This window comes from Cebidichthys violaceus, unplaced genomic scaffold (assembly GCF_023349555.1).
Source record: "Cebidichthys violaceus isolate CVI_PGR_0920_01 unplaced genomic scaffold, fCebVio1.0.p SCAF_149, whole genome shotgun sequence".
In the NCBI taxonomy this organism is placed as follows: domain Eukaryota; kingdom Metazoa; phylum Chordata; class Actinopteri; order Perciformes; family Stichaeidae; genus Cebidichthys; species Cebidichthys violaceus.
The window spans coordinates 1-25802 of NW_027176317.1; the positions used below are offsets into that span (position 1 = coordinate 1).

Sequence of the window (25802 nt, forward strand, 5' to 3'; positions counted from 1 at the left end):
CTCATGTCATAGGTCAATAATATCTGGTATTGATCAGTCAAAGACAGAATCCATTCTTTCAAAATATAACACTTTCGTTAAGGGTTTACCACATTTTATCTGATTGTTACAGATTTATACACAAAACAGTTTCACATCCGATCATGGCATCATTCATATTGATGAGTCATTCTGTGAATCAGCTGTTCAGTGTCAGACAGGAAGTGAATGTGTGAAAAGCTGCAGTTTTTCAACCAGAGCAAAGCTTTTGATCAGATCAAAGACTTTCTGATTGAAGCTCTACTACTTTCTTGTAGTTCACTACCAGAGGAAAAAAAACATTTAAATGCTGTAATATTACTAATGTTATTACTACTACTACTATGGCCACTAATACTAATACTACCACTGCTCCAAAGTACATTAAAGTACTCACAAAGTACTGTGTTTCAGTGTAATTTGAGTTACTTTTTATTCTTGTACTCTTATTTGCAGTACATTTGCAGTTTGTATTCCTCTACTTTAACATTATGCATAGTGAGTGCTTCCACCTAAAGTACATTTTTCTGGTAGTACTTCTGTACTTGTACTGGAGTACTTTTACATGGTGGTATTAGTACGTTTGCCAAAGGAACTCAGTATTTCTTCCATTGACTAATAACCAACTTCAACTACTACTAATAATAATATAACTAATAATGAACATTAGTTAATTTGAATACAAATGTATTTAACCATAACATTTGTAAAATAAAAAATAGATTATGTATAATTGTGAACATATTCCTTATGAGGTACCTTATTTTACCTTTTGTGTATTTTATGGATGAAATTGTATATTTATTGTGATATTCTAAATATTCTAAAATGATGTAAAAGAAAATGTAAGACTCATAATTTTGATATTTTTATCTGCAGAAAGAAGAGCAATTCTCCAGGAGACAGAGACTTCTGCCCAAGTTCTGCACAAATTGTCCAGAGGTCAGTAAACCTGTCTGTCTGTTAACCTGTCTGTCTGTTAACCTGTTTGCCAGTAAACCTGTCTGTGTGTTAACCCGTCTGTCTATTAACCTGTCTGTCAGTAAACCTGTCTGTCTGTAAACCCGTCTGTCAGTAAACCAGTCTGTGTGTTAACCTGTCTGTCTGTCTGTTAACCCGTCTGTCAGTAAACCTGTCTGTCTGTTAACTCTCTGAACCTCGAGCTGTTTTGGGGCGTTTTTCGCTCCCGTCACATTTTTCTCTCTGTAGCTTTGATCTTCTCTTCAAAATAAAAGTCCTGCTCCTCTATGGAAACAGAACCATCATGACTAGAAGTAGAGACTCAAACATGTGGAACAAGTGGAATTTCTTTGATAATTTCTTTTACAAAAATTGGCGAACAATAGAATCTATATAGCCAAAGGAGGCTCTACGTCCTTTATATATATTTAACAATTTACATTTTAACAACCTCTACCCTCTACTTCAGCCTCTCCTCTCTCCTCCTCTCCTCTCCTCTCTCCTCTCTCCTCTCTGTGTTCACTTCCTGAAGTTCAGTCAAAGTTTCTCTGATTTGTTGTCACATGACTGTTGGTCTCACATGAATCAATCATGATGTCATAGTTTCACTGAGGAGTTCACAATTTAATGTTTTTAACACAATCTGTTTAAAGTGAACGCTTTATTTGTGGCGACATGTTAAATAAGAACATGTAGCATTAAATGTTTTGATGAAATATCACAAATTTTAAGTTTTGGCTGCTTTTTCTGAAAGAAAGCTCAAGGAAAGATGTAAAATCTGATTATTATGACCGTTTTTACAGCTTCTGGTTGTGATAAACAATGTAGTTTTCGGTGATTGTTTAAAGAAAACATGCCTTCCATCCCTCTGGTGAGTTTTGGGGTTCAGAGGGTTACCTGTCCCAGCCTTGTCTTTGTGTTTCGTGTAAAAACATTTCCTTTTTGAATGGAATCTGGTGCCAGAGAGCAAGAGTGGAAGTAAATCTTTCGGCCTGCAGCCATAATAGTACCTGCTCGGTTTACCTCAACCTCAACCACAACCGCATGTTCACCATCACCAATCCAATGCTGTAACTCTACAGAACCAAGTCTAACCAAAACACTGTAGCGCCACCTCTCCTTCCACAGTCTTCTTAATTTATGTCTCAGACAGCAGCTGTTGATCTAGCTTCTGTAGCTCGATGGGTTTTCTCATAGAGGCTGTCTGAGCTTATTATCTTTTATTTTATTTTATTTTATTTGTGTTCAAGAGAAGCTGATAAAAAAAGTAACACCTACTGATGACGCTGCGTGCTCTCTCTCCTCCTCAGCGTGTGATTGGCTGGCTGGAGATGCGAGAGTTGATTGACGTCTACCAGACGACCGTGTTCAGCAGAGCAGTCGTCCAGAAGCTCCTCCCCCTCCACTACAACGACCTGCTGTACCGCATCCAACACACACTGCAGCACTGTGTGAGTACACAACTGTAAAAACACACATGCTCAGATACACACACACACACACACACACACACACACACACACACACACACACACACACACACACACAGAATACTTATGTACACTGACTAATGTGTTTTTTGTTCTTTGTGTACCTTACAGGTTTCTACCTCTAAACCTTCAGAATGGTTCAAAATCATCAAGAAACTGGAAAGAAAAATTAAAAAGGTAAATATTTACAGGTGTACAACTACTACTACTTCTTCTACTACTACTACTACTACTACTACTACTACTACTACTACTATTACTTTCTATAGTATAGTAACTGCCATTGCTACTACTATTACTACCAATAACACATTTACTACTACTACTACTGCATCTACTGCTACAGGTATTACATTTACTGCTACTACTAATATTGCTACTGATACAATTAATACGTATATGCAAATTATTGTATTACTACTGGCGCTAATACTATTACTGTTGCTCCTAATACTATAACTTATGTTGCTACTACTACTGTTACTACTGCTACTACTACTACTACTAACATTACTACTTGTATTACTACTGGCACTAATACTACTACTGTTGCTACTACTACTATTACTATTGCTGCTGCTAATACTACGAGTGTTACCACTTGTATTACTACTGGCACTAATACTACTACTGTTGCTATAAATACTGTTTAGATTTATTTATATTTATACCATGTACTTATAAATATACTGCTAATACTACCAGTACCTGTGTGCTGCAGAGGAGGCGAGACGAAGGAGCGCTGAAGGCCGTCGGAGAGTTCACCTTCATCCTCAGGTGGCTTGATGAGCTGACTCAGCACCACATCCTGTAGAGCATCTTCATCATCGTTGTTACTAACAACCTCATCATCATCAACGTCAGCATCATTGTTAACCTCAAAGGTCTAGAATCTTAATTTTTTTAAAGTATTGATTCGTCGTTTTAATATTTTATTTGTATTAATATAGTTTATTTTCAAAATAAGTTATTTTTTCAGAAAATATTTATTGTATCTGTGTATTCACTGAAGAAGTGTTAAAAGTACTTGAAACTTGTGTGTTTTGAATTTGGATGACGGAAGATATTTTTATATGAATTATTGTTGCTATATTTATGTAAGTTTTTCAAAATAAAACTAGATTTTAATCTTCATCACTGATGTTGATTTCTAATCTCTGAAATAATCTCTAAATTTGGAGCGTTGTCTCCCTCTGCTGGTCGAGATTAGGTACAACACGCGAATATAAAGTGAGCGTTGTAACAAGGAAAGGAAAGGTAAAGGAAAGGAAGCAATGAGGGTAATAAAAGAGGAGTGAAAGAAGAAGAGTAGAAAAGAAGGGGAGAGGAAACGAGAAGGACACATTAAAGGAAAGAAAAAATACAGAACCAAATATTGTAAATGGAAAGAAAAGTAAAGTTGCATAACAGGTGAGCAGAAGAAAGAAATGCGGAAAGCTAGAATGGGAAACATTTAAAAACAGAAACAATATTTGGAGTTTGAGGTTTCGGGTTAGTGGAAGAATTAAGAATTCAAATAACGGTTTTACCCAAAAAGCTAAACTGACTCACGATTCGCTCCCTCAGCGGTCAGTGGAAACTCCGCCCCCACAGCGATGACGCAACACTGAACCGAACGCATCAGCAACGCCGAGTCAGCTCCTCAAGAGCCGAGTCATTTTATTACTGCAGGATAAAATAAAATAAAATGCTAACGAAAGGCTCAGAAAACGAGTGAACATTGTACTGATCAATCAATACTTTTACTGATTTAAAGTTATTATGAGGAACTTTTATCTGGTCCAGGACAGACCCAGATCCGGCTTCACCTGCAGCCTCAGACCCGCTAGAGGGAAGGTGGCACAGGAGAACCAGAACCAGGACTGAGAGGGGCAGACTGTCTACTGCTGCAGTAGAATGAGAGGTTTTCTAAAGGGGGTCTGGTGCTCAGAGACACTACTTTCGTGTACAGGGACTGCCAGAATCAACATAAAAAAGAACTACTTTAAGTACATTTAGCTGATACTTTTACTTCAGTAAGGTTCTGAATGCAGGACTTATTGTTGTAGTGGAGCATTTTCACAGTACATTTACTGCAGTAAAGGATCTGAATAGCTGTTGGTGAACAATTAGCTCTAATGCTAACTGCTGCTAAAAGCACAATATCTCTGTTTTGTTATTTTTTTTTTTTATTACTATATACATATTGTCCCCATGTTGCCTCAGGATCAGAGGTCATGGGTTAGTGAGGCTCATGGATTATCCAATCTAAGCGTGTGCTGCTTCTGCTGTAGGTGGGAAATTCAACCCTCCACCACATCGGAGAGGATGTGGCATGTGTGTGTGTGTGTGTGTGTGTGTGTGTGTGTGTGTGTGTGTGGTGTTTATGTTGACGGTTGCCTCAGAGGAAAAAAAACTGTCTGGTTAAGACTTCTAGGAAACATAGAGGAGATTTAAATGTAGGAGACCACCAGTCAATTCCAGTTGATTAACATTTACTTAGAAAGCCAACTGCCGGTGTGTGTGTGTGCGTGTGTGTGTGTGTGTGTGTGTGTGTGTGTGTGTGTGTGTGTGTGTGTGTGCTGGCAGAAATTCTTCTTCTGGTGTACAAAAAAAAGCCCTCAAGCATTTTAGCATTATTTAGTTATTTAGGATTTTCAATTCATGCAAGAGATGTTTGGTTATGTCTAAATAAAATCATACATATAATAAATATATATATATAATAATACATACAGCTGATAGTCCAGAGTGGTGCACTCTCTTTTATGTCTTTGGTGATGTTACAGGAACTCTCCTGAGTTCCAGTGGACCTGGTCCAATGGGAGACCAGGATCTGAATTCAAACCAAATCTCACACTCAGGTGAGACCTGCAAGATCTGACCGGGTTTTTGTTCCATTGTTTAGGCTTCTAAATTCTCAGGCTTTAGATTCCATATGAAGTTTCTCTACCTAATTAATACTACAAATGAACATTACTGTTAATGTAAAAGATCTTCATGCAAAAACTAAATCAAAATCAGGTGCAAACATGAACACTGATCCACGTATTTGTATTCAATCACCTAATATATTACAATATGCAGATGACACACAAGTTTACATTTGTGATTAGCCAGATGACCCCAGATTGTTAAAGTTGCAATAGACCAGTTTATGACACAAAGAGAGTGCGTTAACCATTGTTCGACCAATAGAGGAAGAGGATAGCACTTTTGTTTTTCCTCCGGTAGCTATCGGTAGCTATCGGTAGCTATCCCCAATAACCAAAAAAGTCTCAATGTAAGTTCTTAAGTTACTATGTAGTGTTGACAACTCTTTTTCAGTGAAAGCAGCTAGCGCTAACTCCAAAAGTCGCTAAAAGAGGCCAAATGATAGATACACTCATTTGCATATTGGTGACGCCATTGTGCGGACATTTGCATAAGCTTAGTGGTTGTGTTTGTTGCAGCGAGGGAGAGACCCACAAGCTGTGGCCATAGACTGTATAAAATAAATGGACGTAGTAATCAGATAGCGAAGGCAATTTTGTCGTCGCTATCTGGTAAGGTAGCGTCCTGTCAATCACCTATGTAGCCCCGCCCCTAAAGCATCCCCTGCTTTATGGTCTGTTTGACTCTAAATGGAGCATAATGTACTAAATGAACATCATGCTGTATTGAAGAAGACTGTAAACTAGAGATTGAGACCATAAACTCATGTTTACAATGTTTACTGAGGGAATAAATCAAGAGAGAAGTAGTCATTTTCTCATAGACTTCTATACAACCAGAGGAGTCGCCCCCTGATGGACACTAGAGAGAATGCAGCTTTAAGACAGTTCCGTATTGGCTTCACAACCCATGTGTTTATGATTAAATTGCTTAGTAGAGTAAATAATTCTTCACAGTTTCTTAATTTTGCTCTCAAAGTGCACCAGATGGATGCATTCAACTTTAAAAATGTACAAAGTTTTCTTTCTAAATGTATAATGTTCCCAAAGAGTAATGTGTTAAATAATAGTAATATCAATTGACCAACATAATCGAATTATGATTTTTGCCACAATCGAGGAGCACTAACTGCAACTACTACTCTGAGCAGCATTGGGAATAACTTACAATGTGATATATTTTAATATACATCTCAATTCTGATGGTCGTTTGTCGCCAACGATAATACCACTTGGAAACTTTAGAGGGGGTGGGGAAGTTGAAAAGTTGTCTGTTGCTATTTTAAATGCCTTTATAAAGAGTATTGTTTACTTTAATGGATATATATTTATAATGATGATGAGACAGAGATGAGCTTCTTGATTATATTCTGTGGTGTTGTTCCTGTCGTTGGCGTTACCGCTGTAAAAAAAATGGCAAATGAACATTTCATTTTTTAGTTTTACTTGAACTCTGCATTGTGCAGCTGTATGATGTTGGAAAATAAAAATATACTCACGTTGAGTCTGAATTAGTTTATCAGGGAAACCCTAAAAATATGCTTTCTACTCATAGTAATGGCATTTCTACCCGCAATGATGATTCAGGTTTCGCTGAACGCCTTGTGGTGGCATTTCCACTAGCAGCGATGATGCAGGGATGGCTCTTCTTCTTCCTCTGGTGATGACATTTCTACTCTCAGCAGTATCACTTTTACCTAAAGCGATCACATTTCCACCTGTGTCCACAACGGTGAACACACTTCTACCGCCTACGGACGTGATTCAGCCTGCCATGTGTCTACAGCTCAAGATTACCAAAAAGCATGCGGACAAACAAACAATACGCTTATATGTGATAGTCAAACATATCATTGCACTGCTACAACAGCCTCCGCACTTCTGGTTTCAGGCTTTCAGGGATTTTCCAGCCCGCTCTCACAAATTGGTGAATGAATGTCACGACAATTTGTAAATCGTTATGCGTGCAATAAGAACGTAATTTGCACGCCATGTATTCTGGGCTGACTACAATGCCAACTTGCCAACGTGAGGTAGAATGAAATGTGAGAGAGACCTCTTATGGGGAGGTGGGGAACACACCAGGAGACCGGTGTCCCAAAATTTTGAAATTTTTACTCTTTTTTTACGTGAGCATTGTTTGTGATGTTAGTTACGTTTTTCTTAGGTGTTTTTCTTTACGTTGTTTTCGTACATAATTTACTTAGTTTACAGACTTATTTTAAGTCCAACCATAATGTTTTTACTTAACCTAACTCAGTGTTTTTTCTGCCTAAGCATAACCACAACGAGGTGGTGTTAAATGACATGCAAAAAGCCTAAAATGTGTAACAATGACACGTAAAAATGTTGAAAATGTGGTTCTATTTATATGCCTTTTTCCGTGAGATCGAGGTTTGGATTTCCTACCATTGAGGCTCAAGAGCATCGTTGAGGTCCAACTGATGTTGGAGATCAGCTCTGGCTCACAGTTGATGTACCGGTTCATCCCCAAAAAGTGTTGGATGGTGTTGAGGTCACGATTCTGTGCAGACCAGTCAAGTTTTTTAGCACCAAACTGGGAGAAACATCTGGTTTAGAGCTGGTTTTGTATTGTGTTGAAGCAGTAAAGGGACAAACACCAACTGTTGATATAATGATGGAAGAACACTTGTCTTAAACTGGGGTTCCCAAACGTTTTCACTTGTGACCTCTAGGTTGGGAAGCACTGGACTCAAATATATTCGCTGTCAAGTCCTCACTGAGAGTACAGCGATGCGACCTGCTTGTACGTGGATTTCTATACATTGTACCCGGATCCAAACATCTGGATCCGTTTAATGTTTCAAGGCTTATTTTATTGATGTATAAAATCATGTAAATTGCAGTGCTATCGTCCTAATCAGACACCGCTGATTATGAAACATAATAATACCAATATAATAAAACCAATGATACATACAACTATATTCCACAAAAATAATATTAAAAAGGGACTCATTCAAACAAAACATTAAAAAACTCTTGCTCAGTTTCATCTCTGTACATCCATTACAAAGAGTCCAGCGTGTGTTTAGCCCAGCTTAGCACAAAGACTAGAAGCAGAGGGAAACTGGTAGCCTATCTCCATCCAAAGAGGAAGAAACAGGCACTAAATCTGTCTGATTTATTTGTTGTTTATTGAACATGTGCAGATAAAGAACTGACTCAGCGTCACTCTACTATTACAGCTTGTAGAGATCACATCTTTGGGGGTCCACAGACCTTACAACATCCACAGGGTGGTCTGCGTCTTCCACCTCTTACTGCATCGGTTGTGCAGAGATGACTGTGCACTCAAAGACGTTTTGACGTGGTGACACACTTTATTTATTCAGGAAATGTTGCAGCGTTGGTTTTAGATAAGGCCTCTGCAGCTTAACCTGCTGAAAACAAATGCGAAAGTATTTTAAGAAGAGCTCCACCAGCTGTAACAACATCAGTAATAACAAACCTTTAAAATGATGTACCATAGTAATAATACACGAGCCATTCTGGTGCATAATGAGTTCTTTAAGTATGTGATCCTGATAAAACCTCGATTTAAATACAAATTAGCATGCAGGCCATTAACTTCTATTGGAGTATATTTATTTTGAGGTATTGCTACTATTACTTCAGTAAAAGATCTGAATACTTCTTGCACTACTTTAAGCCATCATTCAAATTTTTTAATAATGTACTTTGCAGGAATGCTTGATTTCAAATACATGCAGATGTTAAACACTGCAAGGTGCTGATTTGTTCAATAAAATGTCATAAAATAGTGAAAAATGGCAATTTGCTATTGGACAGACCTTTTCAAATCTTGTTTTGTTCAATCAAAGCCAAAGATATTTATCTTACACTAATAAAATACAGTGAAAAGCTGCAAATCCTCCGATTTAATGCTCTTCTAGGCCTGTATACTTGCAGACACCGCAAGCATGTACATGCAGAAAAGCTTGCATACAAAATGCAAACAGGACTGTAAAGTTTCATTAAGTTAGATGTGGTTTTTATGCACTCGTTGAACAACACACACACACACACACACACACACACACACACACACACACACACACACACACACACAGACACACACATCGTTGATGTTACTGCCGCATCTGGTTAAACTGGTAGTAGTGCAGAACAAGCTACCCTTAGCTTGTTCTGCACTACTACACACTGAATTCTAGGTAAAGTCTGACTGGTCTTCCTCCAGTTGAACCACTCTGACCATAGAATCTCCCCCCTCTGTACATGTGTATGTGTTCAATGGATGGAAGTGAATGGAAACCTGACCAGGGAGACTCCTGTGTGTGAGAGTTTAGCAGCAGCAGAGTGACTTTTAGAGGAAAACTGTTGTCGATGCTGCTGTTTGTGATGCTGCTGCTGAAAGCCCACAGACCACAACGATGCACAACCACACCGACACATAATGAGACAGGCAGGGATGCAGACAGCTATATATATAGACCCACAGGTCAACAGATAGCATCATTGACTTGACATCACATCAGCAAACTCTTCAACTCAGCCTTCCCTGGAGGACGCTCTTTTTTTGCAGAACAATCGACTTTTAGTTTGCGTTGAAGTTAGTGGTCCATCATGTCTTGGTGCTGTGGTTCACTGTGTCTGCTGGTCCTACTGGGAGTTGCGGTGGCGTCTAGGATTCCTTGCCAGTTTGTTCCTGACACAATGCAACAAAATCAAGAGTCCATTGCAGACGTGCTGGTGAGTTTACCTGGTGGTGTCCCACAGGGCGCAATTTTAGATCCTCTATAGTTTTCTAGGCAGTTTAGCCTCTGCTACTGATTAAAGGGTTTAAATGCAAAATTTCAGCTTTATTTAAGGAACCTGTCTTTTAAGATTACACAGAAGTTTTCATTTGAGTTATTATGAACAGTTATGTGCACAAATTCATAGGTGAAAAAGGCATTTTTAAAGTGATTTTTACTACAAGGCCTCTCTGACCTTCTAGGTGATAAGAATCTCATATATCCTCTGTACATATTATTCTTTGGCTTTCATTTATATAATTATGATCACAAATGACTTCACCTTTTGCCAGTTTCATTATTTGCATGTGTTACTCAAACTGATAAGATATTATTAACCCACGCAAACCTAGGTGATCTCAAAAAGGTTGAATTTAAACCTGTTAGTTTGCCTGTGGTTTGGTCTGATGTGATGCTCTATCTCTGACCGCAAGTATCATCATCAATTATTTTGAACCTTTTGGAGATGCAACTGCACACAAAAAGTCTCAGTAATAAGCATATAGAAAGTGATTTATGTGTCTTTGTCAACAGCTCAGAGTGACCCAATTATGACTGTAACCTTTCTACACATTCGTATGTGTTATTCAGTGATTACAATAAGACACTGGTAACAATTAGAACTAACTCATCCTAATTGCATTATATATATATAAAAAAATTGATACTTAATGGAAATGCACAAAATCTGATTATTTTATTCTGATGTTACTACACTTATCACAGAGGGTTAAAACCTTAAATCGCATTAGGTGTCCTGGTAATTATGGTGCATGCAGCATCTTTGAGAATCTTTGGATCCTTGTATCATTAAAGTACCTTCATTTCAATATAGATTCTTTTATTTACCTTAGAAAGACATAAATACAAAAAAAGACAAAAGACAAGCCAAACACCTCAAATGCTTATAAAAGATCCGACATGTTTTATTATTAAAATAATAAGTAAAACACTGAATAAAATTAAGATAAAACAAAAGAATACGTAAACAAGTGTTCACTGCCAACTTTCAGTATTTGACAGTTTTCCTTATTTCCAGATACTACAGGTATTATAAGGACATAGTTTGTATCAGTGATTATGTTGTGCTAGTTAACCCTTTGAACAGAAATAAAAATATTCAAATGTGTTTCTTGTTTGTGTTTTAGAAGTTGAAGGAGCAGGAGATCGGCAGTAATCCTCTCTTCGGTTCAGTCATCAAGAACATCAACACCTCCTGCCAGGTACACAAAACTCTGTCTCTACTACCTGTACTGTACTTCTATTAGTATTAATATCTTAGAAAAATGTTAGAAAACCATGCATGTGGTGATTTTGAATCTTTTAAATTAAATGTAAGTGTTCCTTAAAGGGTTTGTGAAAAGTTCTCATTGCGGAGATACATGTTTTTCACAGGTCACCGATAATATGTGAATTCACACTAAAGACACATTACGGTCATTTAGCAGACGCTTTTATCCAAAGCGACTTACAATTCAGTGTCTATCTACACACCGTAGACGCAGCTACGGGAGCAATTTTGGGGTTAAGTGTCTTGCTCAAGGACACAATGACATGAGACTAGTAGAGCAGGAGCCGGGGCTCCAACCGCCGACCCTCTGACTGAAAGGTGGCCCTGCTCTCCACTTAGCCACGGTCACCCCATGACACGCAGCAATTTAAAAAAAGTATTCAGTGTTGATGCCGATTGACGAGGCAGAGTGGAATCCTCGAAAAGGGAAAAAGAAAAGGATCCAGAATCGAGGGACTCCAAACCTGACTGTCAACAGTGACGACACAACGCTTCAGTTGTCAAATCAAAAATCAATATATATATTCTTTTATATTGTAATGAGGAAGTATTTTATTTTAAATAGAATAGCCACGCAGGAATGTTCGCACTGAATTCAAATACCTGAAATATCAAGATATCACATGAATGCAAAATCATATAAAAATCCAATATTACCATGAAACAGAAGCACTCATTAATTTCCGACATATCATAAAATGGCATTCTATACAGTATATGATATATCATTGTATGTATCGTCAAATTGGACAAAATTATATACAATTTTAGACTTTTTGGACTAATTTGACTTTCTATATTTTGTCCAAGAATCCAGACTGAAGACCAGAGTCGCTGTCAGAAAGGTTTATTTTATTACAATAAGACAGAATCATTTTAGTGAACTGTTCCCTCATCTCGTCCACAGAGAAAAGTTCACGTGATGAACGCCACTCTGGACGTCTACATCCGAATCTTCTCCAGCATCCTGCAGAGCGACCAGCACCACGACCGGACCGGGACCCCTCTGCTGGACCAGCTGCGGTCCGATGACGAGAGGGCCAAAGTGGAGTCGGTCGTGATGTCGTATAAGCAAAAGATGGAGGAGCTGATGAGACACCTGAGCCAGGTGAACCACGACAGAGAAGACGTGCTCAGCAAGCTGAAGAAAATAGAGGTGAGCGTCCGTCTGCCTCATTGAATTAACAGCATTTAGGGTAATTTCAGGACTTTTATTATTATTATTATCATTATTATAATTAATTAACTGTCTCTCTCTGCAGGTGGACGACCCCTTGGTTCAGAGAAAGGCTCTGGCTCAGTTTAAAGAGGTCTACCAGGCGGCCTCTGTGATTGGCTTCCCCCGATGTGGACACGCCCACTCCTCCTCTGCTGAATGACATCACCATTATCAATAGCTCTGACTAAATTAGGTGCTGGGAATTAGTTTTCATGTCAATTAATTGGCTGTCATTAGCATAATGTAATGTTTTTTGTGTTTATTTTCTTTTATCTTCAATTCATCAGTCACACTTTCACAGTTTCAGATATTTATTTTGTTATTTAAAGGGTTTACTTAAGGTCATTTCCCAATCCAGTCACTTCACTGAGTTATATTTATTTTGTAATAATTTAATTTAATTTAATTTATGATTAATTTAACTTAATTTATTTTTCTTGTTGTTGTTTTAAAGATTGTATCTTGTTCATTTGAATAAAAGCAGAAATCAGCACCAAATATAAGCTTCATTTTTCCTTCTTTTACACTTTAAAAAACTTTTATTTTTGCATACAACAGAAGAATATCACGGCCTCCTGTGGTGAGTTTTCACGGTGAACAGAATTTCCAAAAAGCTTCGTGGTGCACAGTTTCTCACCTTTTACACCAAACATACAGGCTGCTTTCTGCTGTAATCTGGTACCAGTGAGGTCCAAGGCTGCAGGTGAAGCCGGATCCGAGTCTGTCCACGGTGGACCGGTCTCTGCTGGAGGATTCAATTCAATTCAATTTATTTTTGTATGGCCCAAAATCACAAATCACAAGTTTGCCTCAGAGGGCTTTACAATCTGTACACATACGACATCCTCTGACCTTTGACCCTCACATCAGAACAGGAAGAACTCCCCAAAAACCCTTTAACAGAGAAAAGAGGAAGAGACCTCAGTGAGGGCACCAGAGGAGGATCCTCTCTCAGGATGAAGTGTGATAGATGTCATGTGTACACAATGAACAACATAACAGAGTTACAACTCATTCAATGCATATGACAGAACCACGGCAGGAGGCCAGACCAGGGTCCAGGTACAACCAGGATCCATGGAAACCTGCGAGGCGAGAAAGCACAAAGACTCCGGTTTAGAAGCAAAGTCAGTAATGTACGTTAGTGGTATTGGTAATAGAAAATAGTAATGTGAGTAATAATAAAAATGATATTAGCAATATCATAGGATATATAGGATCTGGGTCTGTCCACGGTGGAGCGGTCTCTGCTGGAGGATCTGGGTCTGTCCACGGTGGAGCGGTCTCTGCTGGAGGATCTGGGTCTGTCCACGGTGGACCAGGTCTCTGCTGGAGGATCTGGGTCTGTCCACGGTGGACCAGGTCTCTGCTGGAGGATCTGGGTCTGTCCACGGCGGAGCAGTCTCTGCTGGAGGATCTGGGTCTGACCACGGTGGAGCGGTCTCTGCTGGAGGATCTGGGTCTGTCCACGGTGGACCAGGTCTCTGCTGGAGGATCTGGGTCTGTCCACGGTGGAGCGGTCTCTGCTGGAGGATCTGGGTCTGTCCACGGTGGACCAGGTCTCTGCTGGAGGATCTGGGTCTGTCCACAGTGGAGCGGTCTCTGCTGGAGAACCTGCATGAGTTCATCTGAGTTCACCAGAATGCGACCCGGTGGACCTTCACGTACAAGAATAAATCATAATTTGGACCTCTGTGTTGATTATCTTTTCTACTAATAATCTGAATCTGTAAAGTACAAGTACCTCAAAGTTCCTCTTAAGTACATTATGTGAGTAAATGTCTTCTAGATTAGAAGTTTGGACGCTTTTGAAGAGAAAGAAAGAAAAATACATACAGAAGAAATAAAGAAAGAAAGATTTTCTGTGTGGTAATTCCTGTGACATCACTCGCTCCTGCACCAATCACACGGGGGAACTTCCCCTCAGTGACGTAATGAGACACTCACAGGACGTTTATTATTATTAGTCTCCTACATGTTAAGTTATTGAAAGTGTTTTAAAACCAATTAATTTAAGAAAAAGTAGTTTTTCCTTATTTAATAAAAAACGGGCAGATTTTACAGTTTTCTGTATCACATGTATGTCACATATATGTAAACCTGTCGGTGTGTTTTAAGCCTCATTTTAGGAACATTTTACCCAAATTCTGCCGCGCATGTTTGGTATCTTTACAAACGTTCATATCTCCACTTACATCAAAAATAAATAAACAAAGCTTGAGTTTTTACTTTTGAGGTTTTTTTTAGTCAGAATATCTCAGACTTTGTTCTCTTTCAATTTGTCTCCTTTATGTTCCATAATGTGTTGAATAAAATCAACAAATATGGATATAAATGACATTTTATCAAGCAAATATACAAATAAAATGACAAAAGAGGAAAACAGCGTTTCAGAAAACACTACATGTTTAGATTTCTGATGTTCTTTTTAGGACTTAAATTACGATTTAAGATGTCTAAAAGCTTTTAATTGTCTTCAAACGTTCACTCGGGATGCTTTTCTTTACCTGCACGGAGTGGATTTGTGTTTGTGACTCAGGTGTGATGTGTTGGAGGGGTTTTCCCCCCAAACCAAAACCAGAGGACGGGGCTTTTCTCACAGAAGGTGACGTCAGATAGTAAAGGACAAAAAAAAGAGTTGAGGTTTCTCCAAAAGTTTAGAAGAACTGAATCATCAGTGAAGTTTGGAAAAGTCAGTTTTGAGTCAAGTTTATTCCACTTTGTTCACACACCAACTCAGAAACACAGCTGGAAATAAAGCTTTAGTTGGGAACTATTTTCAGCAGCGCATTAATCCACATTGAGTTGACCTGTGTGTGAGTTCCAGTATTCAAAATACCAAATATTTAGTGTGTGTCTAAATACACAGTATGCCAAAAATACCAGGATGTTCTACTACATTCTGTCACATTTTGAAGTTTGCAAATCAGCAAGCTTTTCTGACCCACAATCCTTTGCGTTACCGAGCAGTTAAATGAGTAGTACGTCCCAATCAGACAACAAAGAAGAGTGAAGCCAGTTCTTCACGAGTTAAAGCTGCATTCTCTCTAGTGTCCAGCAGGGGGCGACTCCTCTGGTTGTATAGAAGTCTAGTCTAAAATGACTCTACTTCTCTCTTGATTTATTCCCTCAGTAAACATTGTAAACATGAGTTTATGGTCTCAATCTCTAGTTTACAGTCTTCTTCAATACAGCATGATGTTCATTTAGTACATTATGCTCCATTTAGAGTCAAACACACCATAAAGCAGGGGATGATTTAGGGGCGGGGCTACACAGTGATTGACAGGTCTCTACCAGAGACGTATACGGCGTCTCTACGTCACTCCTCCTCAGTCCAGACATGGTCACTTCCTGTTCACTGGTTGTAAACAAGAAGATGGCGACGGCCAAAAGGCCGAACTTGAGGCTTCAAAACATCCACAAACTAATGAGGCGACGTCACGACGACTAGCTGTGAAAAACCAACGTAAACCCAATTAATTTAACAAAAATTTAAATTAAAACTCAGTTGCTTTGAATATAATAAATCCCCTCATTTTTAATAACAAATTGACAAATCAGAAGAAAAATAATTACAAAAAACGAAATGTTGTGTTGTGTGTAGTTCACAGCCGTAGTTCATGTACATTGATTAGTTCACCACTGACTGAAGCACCACTCGGTCAGGACGCAAAGTGACCCACATCAAACACACCTAACGGCGATGCACGAGCAACAGGTGATCTGCATGAGGCTAATTTAATCATGGTGGATCTTCTACCTGTAGAGAAGTCTGTGAGACCTCACTGCTGGGTCCAGAGAGGACCAGAGGACTGGTTCTACTGGGTCCAGAGAACTGGTTCTTCTGGGACCAGAGAGGACAAGAGGACTGGTTTTACTGGGACCAGACAAGAGGACTGGTTTTACCGGGACCAGAGAACTGGTTCTACTGGGACCAGAGAGGACAAGAGGACTGGTTCTACTGGGACCAGACAAGAGGACTGGTTTTACTGGGTCCAGAGAACTGGTTCTACTGGGACCAGAGAGGACAAGAGGACTGGTTTTACTGGGACCAGAGGACTGGTTCTACTGGGACCAGACAAGATGACTGGTTTTACTGGGACCAGAGAGGACCAGAGGACTGGAAGAGGACTTCACAAGACTCACAGGATGACGTGAGGTGAGTGCAACTTGTGTGTGTGTGTGTGTGTGTGTGTGTGTGTGTGTGTGTGTGTGTGTGTGTGTGTGTGTGTGTGTTACTAAAAACACTAGCGATTGCTAATATTTTTAAAATCAATGTATTAAATCAGGGAAGCAGACTTTAAGGGCTAAAGCAGAAATTCAGTCAAACATGATTAAAGTTCAGACTGATATTTGAAAAGAAACTGCTGTAAATTCCTCAAAACAGAAACAGAAATCCACCAGTGAAACCTCTTCCTGTGTGTGTGTGTGTGTGTGTGTGTGTGTGTGTGTGTGTGTGTGTGTGTGTGTGTGTGTGGGGGATACCCACGTAATGTACCAACACCTGAGCACCAGAATCTACCTGCCTCTCTTCCTGCTTCCTGCTGAGCTCAGCACTAAATTCCCTTTCCCTTTTTGAAATAAAAGACAAACATATTGGAAAGCAGAGTTTTATATGTTTTATAGTATTTAACTTTCTTTGTGTGCTGGCAACAGTGATGAAAGAAGTATTCAGACTCTTTACTGCCATAAAAGTACTAGTACCACACTGTGAAAATACTCCAGTAAAAGTCCTGCGTTCCCTCCAGGTTCTTTAATGCTTCATGTGTTAAAGCTGCATTCTCTCTAGTGTCCACCAGGGGGCGACTCCTCTGGTTGTATAGAAGTCTAGTCTAAAATGACTCTACTTCTCTCTTGATTTATTCCCTCAGTAAACATTGTAAACATGAGTTTATGGTCTCAATCTCTAGTTTACAGTCTTCTTCAATACAGCATGATGTTCATTTAGTACATTATGCTCCATTTAGAGTCAAACACACCATAAAGCAGGGGATGCTTTAGGGGCGGGGCTACACAGTGATTGACAGGTTGCTACCACGGCGTTGTCTGGTAGATGTCCGTGTTTTTGCCTTAGAACTTTAACTCTTTCACAGTGTTTTCACTTCATGGATGTTAATTGTAAAATTCTGGTCACTTCATTCATCGCTTTGTTGTACTTAGCTCCGCCCCTTTCCCTTTTCGGTTGCAAAAAAACAACAACACGGCTACTGCCAAAAAGACTGAATGATTGTGGCCCAAGAAACCAAGATGGCGACCTCCCGGAGTGTCTTCTTGCTGTCTGGTCAGATGGATGAATGGCGTTCGTCCAGATTTCTCTCGTTTACAATCAAACCTTTTCTCTGAAGTTCAGACCTTCTGGTTTCACTTTCATGCAGCATGCAGAAGGTTTATCCACCTCCTGTCTGCCGACCCGCAGTTCATTTCTATCCGTTTCCAGATCATTACATCACTCTCTCACTCTGTATGTAAATAGTTATGTGTAGCTGACAAGAAAAGCCTCATATTTAGTTTCCTTTAAACTAAAATGGGGACTGTTCTGGGCATTAGAAACACTTCACACCCAGCCAGGGTGTCAGCTTCATGACATCATTTCCTATCATCATCTCGGCCTTTCAGTCTCTGCTGCGCTATAATTCATTTACACCAAATAGTTCAATATCATCTACAGTTCAGGCTGTTCTCATACAGCGTTCATAGCTGTGCCTACGAAAAGTCAACGTACTGGAATTTTGTAGATATCTCACGAAAGCAAATCATCCGTGATCCACAAATGAGGAAGTCCTAAAGACCACACAAACCCTCAGAGGGTCAGTGGAAGGTTCAAACACACAGGTCTGTCACCAGGAGACCGCTGTTCACGTCACTTTTGATTGTGTCAACAATGATAAAGTATTTCACCATCTTGTCAAGACTTAAGGCCTACTCTTAGTGTTAAGTAGTTTCATTTTATCTTTTCATTCATTTTTCAGTGGGTAGAGCGGTTTGTCCTTTTTAACCACGAGCTTGGTGGTTTGATCCCCGTGCTCCTCTTGTCCGCTTGTCCAAGTGTCCTTAAGCGAGACCCTGAACCCTAAGTCGCTTCCTTTTGCACTGTGCAGCAGCTCTGTGCTGCTGATGCTGAAGGGTTAGGGTTGGACACAGAGGTAAAAGGTCGTGTGCATGTGTGTGTGTGTGTGTGTGTGTGTGTGTGTGTGTGAGAGATGATGAGTTAATAAAAAGGGTTCGTGACGGTTTCTGTTGCGTCTCTACTCGATGGAATGATTTTCCGAAGCCGGCTGCGGCATCGCTTCCACTCAAACTTCTCTGCGCTACGCTGAGGAAAAAGCAGGCCTCCAACAAGAAACCATTGGTGTTCCCAGTGTGACCAGTAAAACCATTAACTACATTAAAAAGCATTAATGTATTAAGTGATGTGCATCTCTGCAGGGAGCAGATGATTGGTGTTTGACATGCATGAGTGGGAGACCCCTCACCCTCTTCTATGAAGTTTGGTGATTTAAAGGAAACTGCACGACCACACTTTCACACCTAGATCATCGCTGCATCACACGCTCTCTCTCTCTCTCTCCGTGGCTTGTCTCTCTCCTGAGTTATAAATACAAGGTTTCACGTCAAGTCAAGCAGTTTGAGACAAATTCAGGGTGAGAGACACTCGACCGTGAGACAGTCAGACAGTCAGACAGTCAGGCACCTGTTTCGTCGCTCTGTCAGGGATTGAGGAAAAAAAGGGCCCCAGTCAGGCTTTGGAATCAAACCAGCGACCAGCGCACAGAAGTGTCACTGTACAAGCGGTACGATACAATGGCTGCCACAGCGAAGGCAGTGGTCTGTCTGTCCCTCTGGTTGATCGTCTGTCAGGTCCGAGGCTCCTTCATCCCTCAGAAGATGAACAGGACCATCCACAACCTCCTGCAGCACTATGTGAGTATGGCACTGAGAGTACTACTACTACTACTACTGTGCTTGTACTACATCAGTACTGTGCAGTACTTCAAATCTGTTTCCTCCTGCTGCTTTCACACAAACACACACTTTTTTTCCATTTACTTTGTGTACTTTTTAAGGACTTTTAACTACAATCACTCACTATTTTTATTATTATAAATGATCCAACTGTGCACTTCAGGAGCAGGGATACTGTTCCTTGATGGTGCATTCAAGGACAGTCCGACTTCTGAGATTTAACAGACAGACGCTGAAGGCAAGCTTTTTTTTTAAGTGCAGGAAATGACCGCATTTCCGTTTTGTATTTTAGGGTTGATTTTTTTTTTTTTTTCTTTTCTTTGTTTTGCAACAGATGACACATACATCTCAGATGTCGGAGTGTCCTTGAACACACCATTAAAAACAATAGAAAACCACTAAAATCTCTTTTTCTAACGTGTTTGATTATTATTTGTCTGGTTTTTGATTATCTTTACCTTCAATGTCTCTTAAATCTGAAATGTCAGACTGTCCTTAAACTCACCGTATGATGCTTTTCACATTCATGTCTATGATATTTTTGGGATTGGATATTCAATATACTTTAGCGCATCAATTTAACGCTTTGCAACAGACGGCTCTGACAGCTCCAATGTCCCACTGTCCTTGAATACACCAGTAATTACAAATAATTTGTCTTTATTAACATGAAACTGAAAAAAAAAAATTCTTTTTGTTTTGCAGAAGATTTCACCGAGAGAGAGATTTGACGGGAAGCCGGTCTTCTCCAGAGATCTACTCGCTGGCAAAATGGAGGTAAATAAAAGTCAATCAAACAATTTAACTTCTATACAACTACAAATATGAACATAAAGACGAGATGGGGTTTTATATACATGATTGACCTGTTCACCTTTTTAATCTCACAGTCTTTAAACGTCCAAAGAAATGTCCATAAAAGAAATCGTTCGTGGCTCATAGAAAGTTAACGGGAACGTCGACTCAACTGCAACCTTTACAGTTCAATATTTTGGGAGATACGTTCTGTGTGTCCGAGATCAGAGGATTGAAACCGCTCGTTAAGTACAAGCTTTAGTTGCTTAGCTTAGCTTAGCATAAAGACTGGATGCAACAGCATGGGTCAGTCCAAAGTGGAAGAAAATACACCTCCCAACAGCTCCACAGCTGACTAATTAACAGGTATATGTGATTTCATGGAAAACATTTCTTAAACAACAACCGTCCGCGCCGTTCTTCTGTGCACCAAACAAGACTTTTAAAGGCGTTTGTTGGCGTATTTTTCTTTTTTTTTTTATACTTTGGACAGAGCCCGGCTAGCGGTTTCCCCCTGCTTCCAGTCTTCATGCTAAGCTAGGCTAATCGCCGCTTGACTCCACCTCCGTCCTTAACGCACTGACATGAGATTGATCTTCTATCTTTAATCTCAAAAACTTGAATTTCATTTAAAGTCAGGTGGAACTTGTTGGTCGTCTCTTTCCATGTTCTCCTGTCGAGCTCCGCCATCTTTATTTCACTATTAATCAATGAGTCAGCAGCTGGCTGGTTCTTCATTTAGCTTTTTCTTGTCTTTCGTGATGCAGTCTGACACCAAACAGTTTCTTTATCACACCGCTGTCCCTGCTTGCTCTGCATTGTGTTCAACACTGTGTGCAACACTATGTGCTCAGCTATTTTCGGGCTCAGAATGAAACTTTCACTCTTCACCAACAATTATAAAAAGCCTCTTCATGGTCGGTTTCGAGTGCTGAGCTCCAACACAACAGAGTCTTTCACTGTTCATATCTGCAGCCCTTCAGTCGGTTGTTTGCCGCACGTTGTGAAGTGTCGTGTGGTTAGATAAGATCTAGATACGATCGAGGCTTTGCTAAACTAGGCTGCGGTATTTGGTTCATGCTGTTTGCTTGTCCCTATAAAAACAAGATATGAAGGTTTTAAACTGGGCCTAAACCTGTTTGTCCTGCTAAACAGAACACGAGATAACAATTTAAAAATAATCAATAATTAGATTCTTCATGTAGAGGAAAATATTGTTGCAACAAGATTTGGACTTTTTTGGATCAGTTTATTGTTCCGTTTCTGGAACCGGCATCAGCAACGGAAAAATGTTAATGTCAGGATGACTTTTAGTGATATTTAGGTATTCATGGAGGTACAGAAACTGTTTTAGCATAAAGGTCACCCACCCAAAACGCCCTTCTGGGTTTTTCCATTTCTTTTTTCCCTCACCACCACAACACAGGTGTCAATATTTTATTTTTTTCCAGTCCAGCCTCCTCAGTAACTCATCTGAGGTGAAACACTGCTTTAGGCAACAATGGGGAAGATCTCATGCATGCTGTAAGGATGCCTCCATGTAGACTTAAGAAATCCTCAAAAGTCTTCTACTCAATAAAGAGAAATAGTCTTAAATCAAAACAACCCGTTCTGACTCCCAGCTCGTCGAATAGAAAAGTGAAAAACTAAGTTGTTTTGTTGTCTCAACCCAACTAAGTTGTTTCCTGTGAAGACAGAAGTTTATTTTGAAAAGACTGTATTCATGTAAATTGTGTAAATGGACACGGGTTGCTGGACTTTTGTAGGAAAACGCACAAAAAATGAGGAGTAACTTTATGTAAGATTTCATACGAACCCTAATATGAGAATACGTTGATACGTTGACTTAAATTACATATATACATAACATAGGGTTAACAACGTTTTTAAGTCTACTGGACTATACCTCAATGAAAATGTACACTATTACGCCGCTGCGGTGCTTTAAGTGACGCCAATGGGTCCAGAGCAAAGAGCTGGGTCGGTAGTAAGAATGTGAGACCAATGTGTTTTGGCTTCTGGCCTTTTGAAAATCCATTAATAAATACATACATGACAAAGTTTAACACTTGGCTTCTGCAATGTGACAATGTTTAAACCTTAAACCTGCACGGGCCGGACATTTAATGAGTCTTCAACTCGTGTCTTCCCTGATTAATACAATGTCAGACGTTTGCATCCTAATGAGTTTAAAAGATGTTGAGCGATGTTGGATGACATTCATGTTTGACAGTCAATGAGTGGCATTCCCCTTCAAGCCCACCCTGCACTTAATTTACCTCCTGTGTGGGAAACCACAGAGCTTCTTTCCACTGTATTGAAAGGTTTTCAGCACCTTGAGGCTGGTATAAGTCAGAACACCATCTTTGTTTTGTAAAAATGACTACACCACTGATTTTATATGGTTTAGGAAAATAACTACACATTTATACTTTTATATTTCATACTATCTGTTTTAATGCTCCCACTTCAATTAATTTGTTGAAACTTGCTGCATTTTTGCTCAACAAAAATATTCAGGATGCTTAAACTATCAAACCAATATTTGTTTCTCTCTCAGGCAAAGAAGCTGTTTATGGGTGGTGTTTTGGAGATGTACGAAAAGCTGCTTGGCCAGATGTTGAATGAGCTGCCCACCCCGACTCCCCAGACGGCCGGGAGCAACATGCATCCCGCCGCTGCCGTCACCGCCAGTGGTGGTGAGGTGGGAGCGGGTGAAGACGTCAGGACGGAGCTGAGCTTCATCCTGGACTTGGTCCAGAAGCTGAAGAAACACCATTACCAGGAGCAGGAGAAGTTTCTGCAGGAGCTGAGGGCTCTCAAACACATTCAGGTAGAGTGACAAATACTCACACTGAGCAAGAGAGCTTGTTGGGTTAATGGCAGGTGTATGTAGAGCGTACAAAGGTCTTAAAGTTAGGCTTATTAAAGGTTTATGCAGAGCATACAAAGGTCTTAGTCAGGCTTATTGAAGGTCTATGTAGTGCGTACAGAGGCGAAAACCTTCTGTAGGTTTTAATGTTTGTTTAAAAAGTCTAGGGTTCATCAGAAAATGTATGAATGGATTAAGTGGCGCCTAATTCAAGGCTAATGGAAGGTTTATGTTGACGTTTAAATAAGTCATATCACAGGCTGATCCATAAATCTCCCATGAGCTTTTGCCAAATCCTTTGAAAGCCTATAGAAACCCTCCTTCCACCTTACTTATTTAAAAAGTCTTACGGTGCTTTTAATGGGATGCTGTTGTAGGAGCTACGTGGTTTCTGACTGTCTCTCCCTGTCGCTCCACTTTCTCCAGCTGAATAACCTCAAAGTCCAGAGCAAAGCATTGTGGGAGCTGCCGTGGCTGTACGAGGAGGCGAGCTCATATGACAGCAAGCTGGAGAGGAGACGACTTCGGCGGCAAACACGGAGGTTCAAAACCCGTCCAAGTGCCTGAAGCACCAACAAGATGTCAACAATAACCGCAACAAGCATATTTAATGACATTTTGGATGGATGGAAAATGGATAAAATATGTTACAAAACCAAAAAATATTCAATTTAAACCAGCTTGCAAAGTTTTAAATGTTTTTCTGTATTAAGAGGTTATTTATAAATAGATAGATATTTATTACAGTGACAATGAACCAGCAGCCTAAACCTAATAGATATTGTAATTTTGTGAAATTCATATATTTTCTAAGGAGGTTCAGAGATTCATACTTGAAAGAAGAGAGTGGCGGTTTAATCCTGTGAAATATTTATAAAAACCAGTTGTGAGTTTAACTCGCTTAATCAATCACACATCAATCAATTATCATCTGGAAATACTTGATTTTTACTTATTTAAAAAATGCAGATGATTTTAATGCTCAGAAAATTTGCCTAGTAGAATTATGATTTATTTAATTGTCGGTGGAGTCATTACTCACAAAGTACACGAGTTAAATACCGATATACCTAAATGTACTACAAGTCCTCTGAACATTCAAGTGAAGTACTTCACTGCAGTGCAGGTACTCTGCAGCTGTAGTAGAACTACTATACTCTTCAGGGATTTTTGTATTTTACTGACATGTCGTAGTTTTCTATATTTATTTTTGTATTTAATGTATCTATTTAATAATAATTCTGATGTGACTGATTGTTAATTTATTGATTGTATTTATTGATTGGCACATGCAGAGCAATGCAACTGAATTAAACAGAATTAACTTCACTTTCTGATTCGTGTGATGATTTTAAAGGATGGTAAGATGCACTTTTTAATTGTGCTCTGAGTCTGTGATTACACCAACATTTCTGACTTGTTTTTTGTTTTCTAAGACGGAGAATCAAGATTGAGTGACTTTTAGTCTGAACGTTGTTCAGACTATCATTGACTCAGCAAAACAATCTCACCTCAACGTTCTACTAAAAGAAACTCAAGATCACATCACACAATTGTTTTTCTTATTTGTTAGTTGTTGTGAAATTGTAGATGTTCAAATTTTCACTATCACAGATAAGAGGTCCAAAAGGTTCATGAAGGACACATCGAAAGTGGAAAATGTATCATCCACGCCAACTGGTCTTGTGGTACGATCGAAAGCTACTTGCACCTCGAGTTGAGATTGTTTCGTCAAAGTTCAACAGTCAAGTTTGAAACTCAAATTGTTGGCTTCGTTCAGCTTGCAAGATTGCAAGACTTTGCATGGGTTTCTGTGGTAGCGACGTAGGCGTCAGTAGCTACTTAGCTTTGCTAATGACGTGGCTTTGAGCATGAGAAGGTCAATCGTTTCGCCCTCCGTTGCGACCAGAACTCCAGGAGACTGGTGTACATTGAGATGAATGTATGACGATGGATTGCTGTATCCTCCATATAGGTCTCCACTAGTAGCAACTTTGATTCTGCTCATCACGCCATCGTCAGTTTGTCGTGTAGCGAGGCTAAAGACACTTTGAAATCCACTTTCAAATGTGGTTTGGATCCAATTCGCAGAAACCACATCTCATTTTTTGCTGTCCAGATATTGTAAAATGAATCTGGATGTGCCAAAAACTAATTTCAGCTGGCAGTCTGAAGAAGGCCATTCAATTAGTTAAATTCAAAGGCCTGTAGTTCTTTGTCAACCCTGCTGGGTATATGTGAGTGTCATCTGCATAAAAGATGATCTTATTGTTTCGTATATTTCATATATGTATTTAACAAATGTATTTGATTTATTTTACACAACAAAAGAGGCCCAATAACTGAGCCTTGCGGAACTCTGCATATAATTTTGGTCTGCTTTTGAGACGGTATGTAAATTAGGGAAGTAAAAGTATAATGAAACCATGTAATGATGCATTATAAGTGATGGTTTGGGTTCAGTGTACTTTTGACATGCGGAGAATCAAACAACCAACGTT

General features: G+C 39.5%; 2 protein-coding genes across 2 annotated transcripts; both read left to right on the top strand.

The window, feature by feature from the left end:
* The first annotated feature begins 9916 nt into the window (after positions 1-9916).
* LOC137871571 (interferon gamma 1-like) lies at positions 9917-12970 on the top strand. Its single transcript, XM_068709432.1, has 4 exons — positions 9917-10114; positions 11307-11381; positions 12357-12605; positions 12712-12970. The coding sequence occupies exons 1-4, from the start codon at positions 9989-9991 to the stop codon at positions 12826-12828; spliced, it is 567 nt and encodes a 188-aa protein (XP_068565533.1). The 5' UTR covers positions 9917-9988; the 3' UTR covers positions 12829-12970.
* Positions 12971-19323: 6353 nt separating this feature from the next.
* LOC137871572 (interferon gamma-like) lies at positions 19324-24202 on the top strand. Its single transcript, XM_068709433.1, has 4 exons — positions 19324-19592; positions 20340-20411; positions 22990-23262; positions 23728-24202. The coding sequence occupies exons 1-4, from the start codon at positions 19473-19475 to the stop codon at positions 23866-23868; spliced, it is 606 nt and encodes a 201-aa protein (XP_068565534.1). The 5' UTR covers positions 19324-19472; the 3' UTR covers positions 23869-24202.
* The last annotated feature ends 1600 nt before the right edge of the window (positions 24203-25802 follow it).

Bases quoted from the DNA above. Each gene is read 5' to 3' on its own strand.
- LOC137871572 (XM_068709433.1), top strand. From the start codon at position 19,473: ATGGCTGCCACAGCGAAGGCAGTGGTCTGTCTGTCCCTCTGGTTGATC. The intron at 20,412-22,989 runs GTAAATAAAAGT...TTTCTCTCTCAG, and splicing joins TACTCGCTGGCAAAATGGAG to GCAAAGAAGCTGTTTATGGG. The intron at 23,263-23,727 runs GTAGAGTGACAA...CACTTTCTCCAG, and splicing joins GGGCTCTCAAACACATTCAG to CTGAATAACCTCAAAGTCCA.
- LOC137871571 (XM_068709432.1), top strand. From the start codon at position 9,989: ATGTCTTGGTGCTGTGGTTCACTGTGTCTGCTGGTCCTACTGGGAGTT. The intron at 10,115-11,306 runs GTGAGTTTACCT...TTTGTGTTTTAG, and splicing joins AGTCCATTGCAGACGTGCTG to AAGTTGAAGGAGCAGGAGAT. The intron at 12,606-12,711 runs GTGAGCGTCCGT...CTCTCTCTGCAG, and splicing joins GCAAGCTGAAGAAAATAGAG to GTGGACGACCCCTTGGTTCA.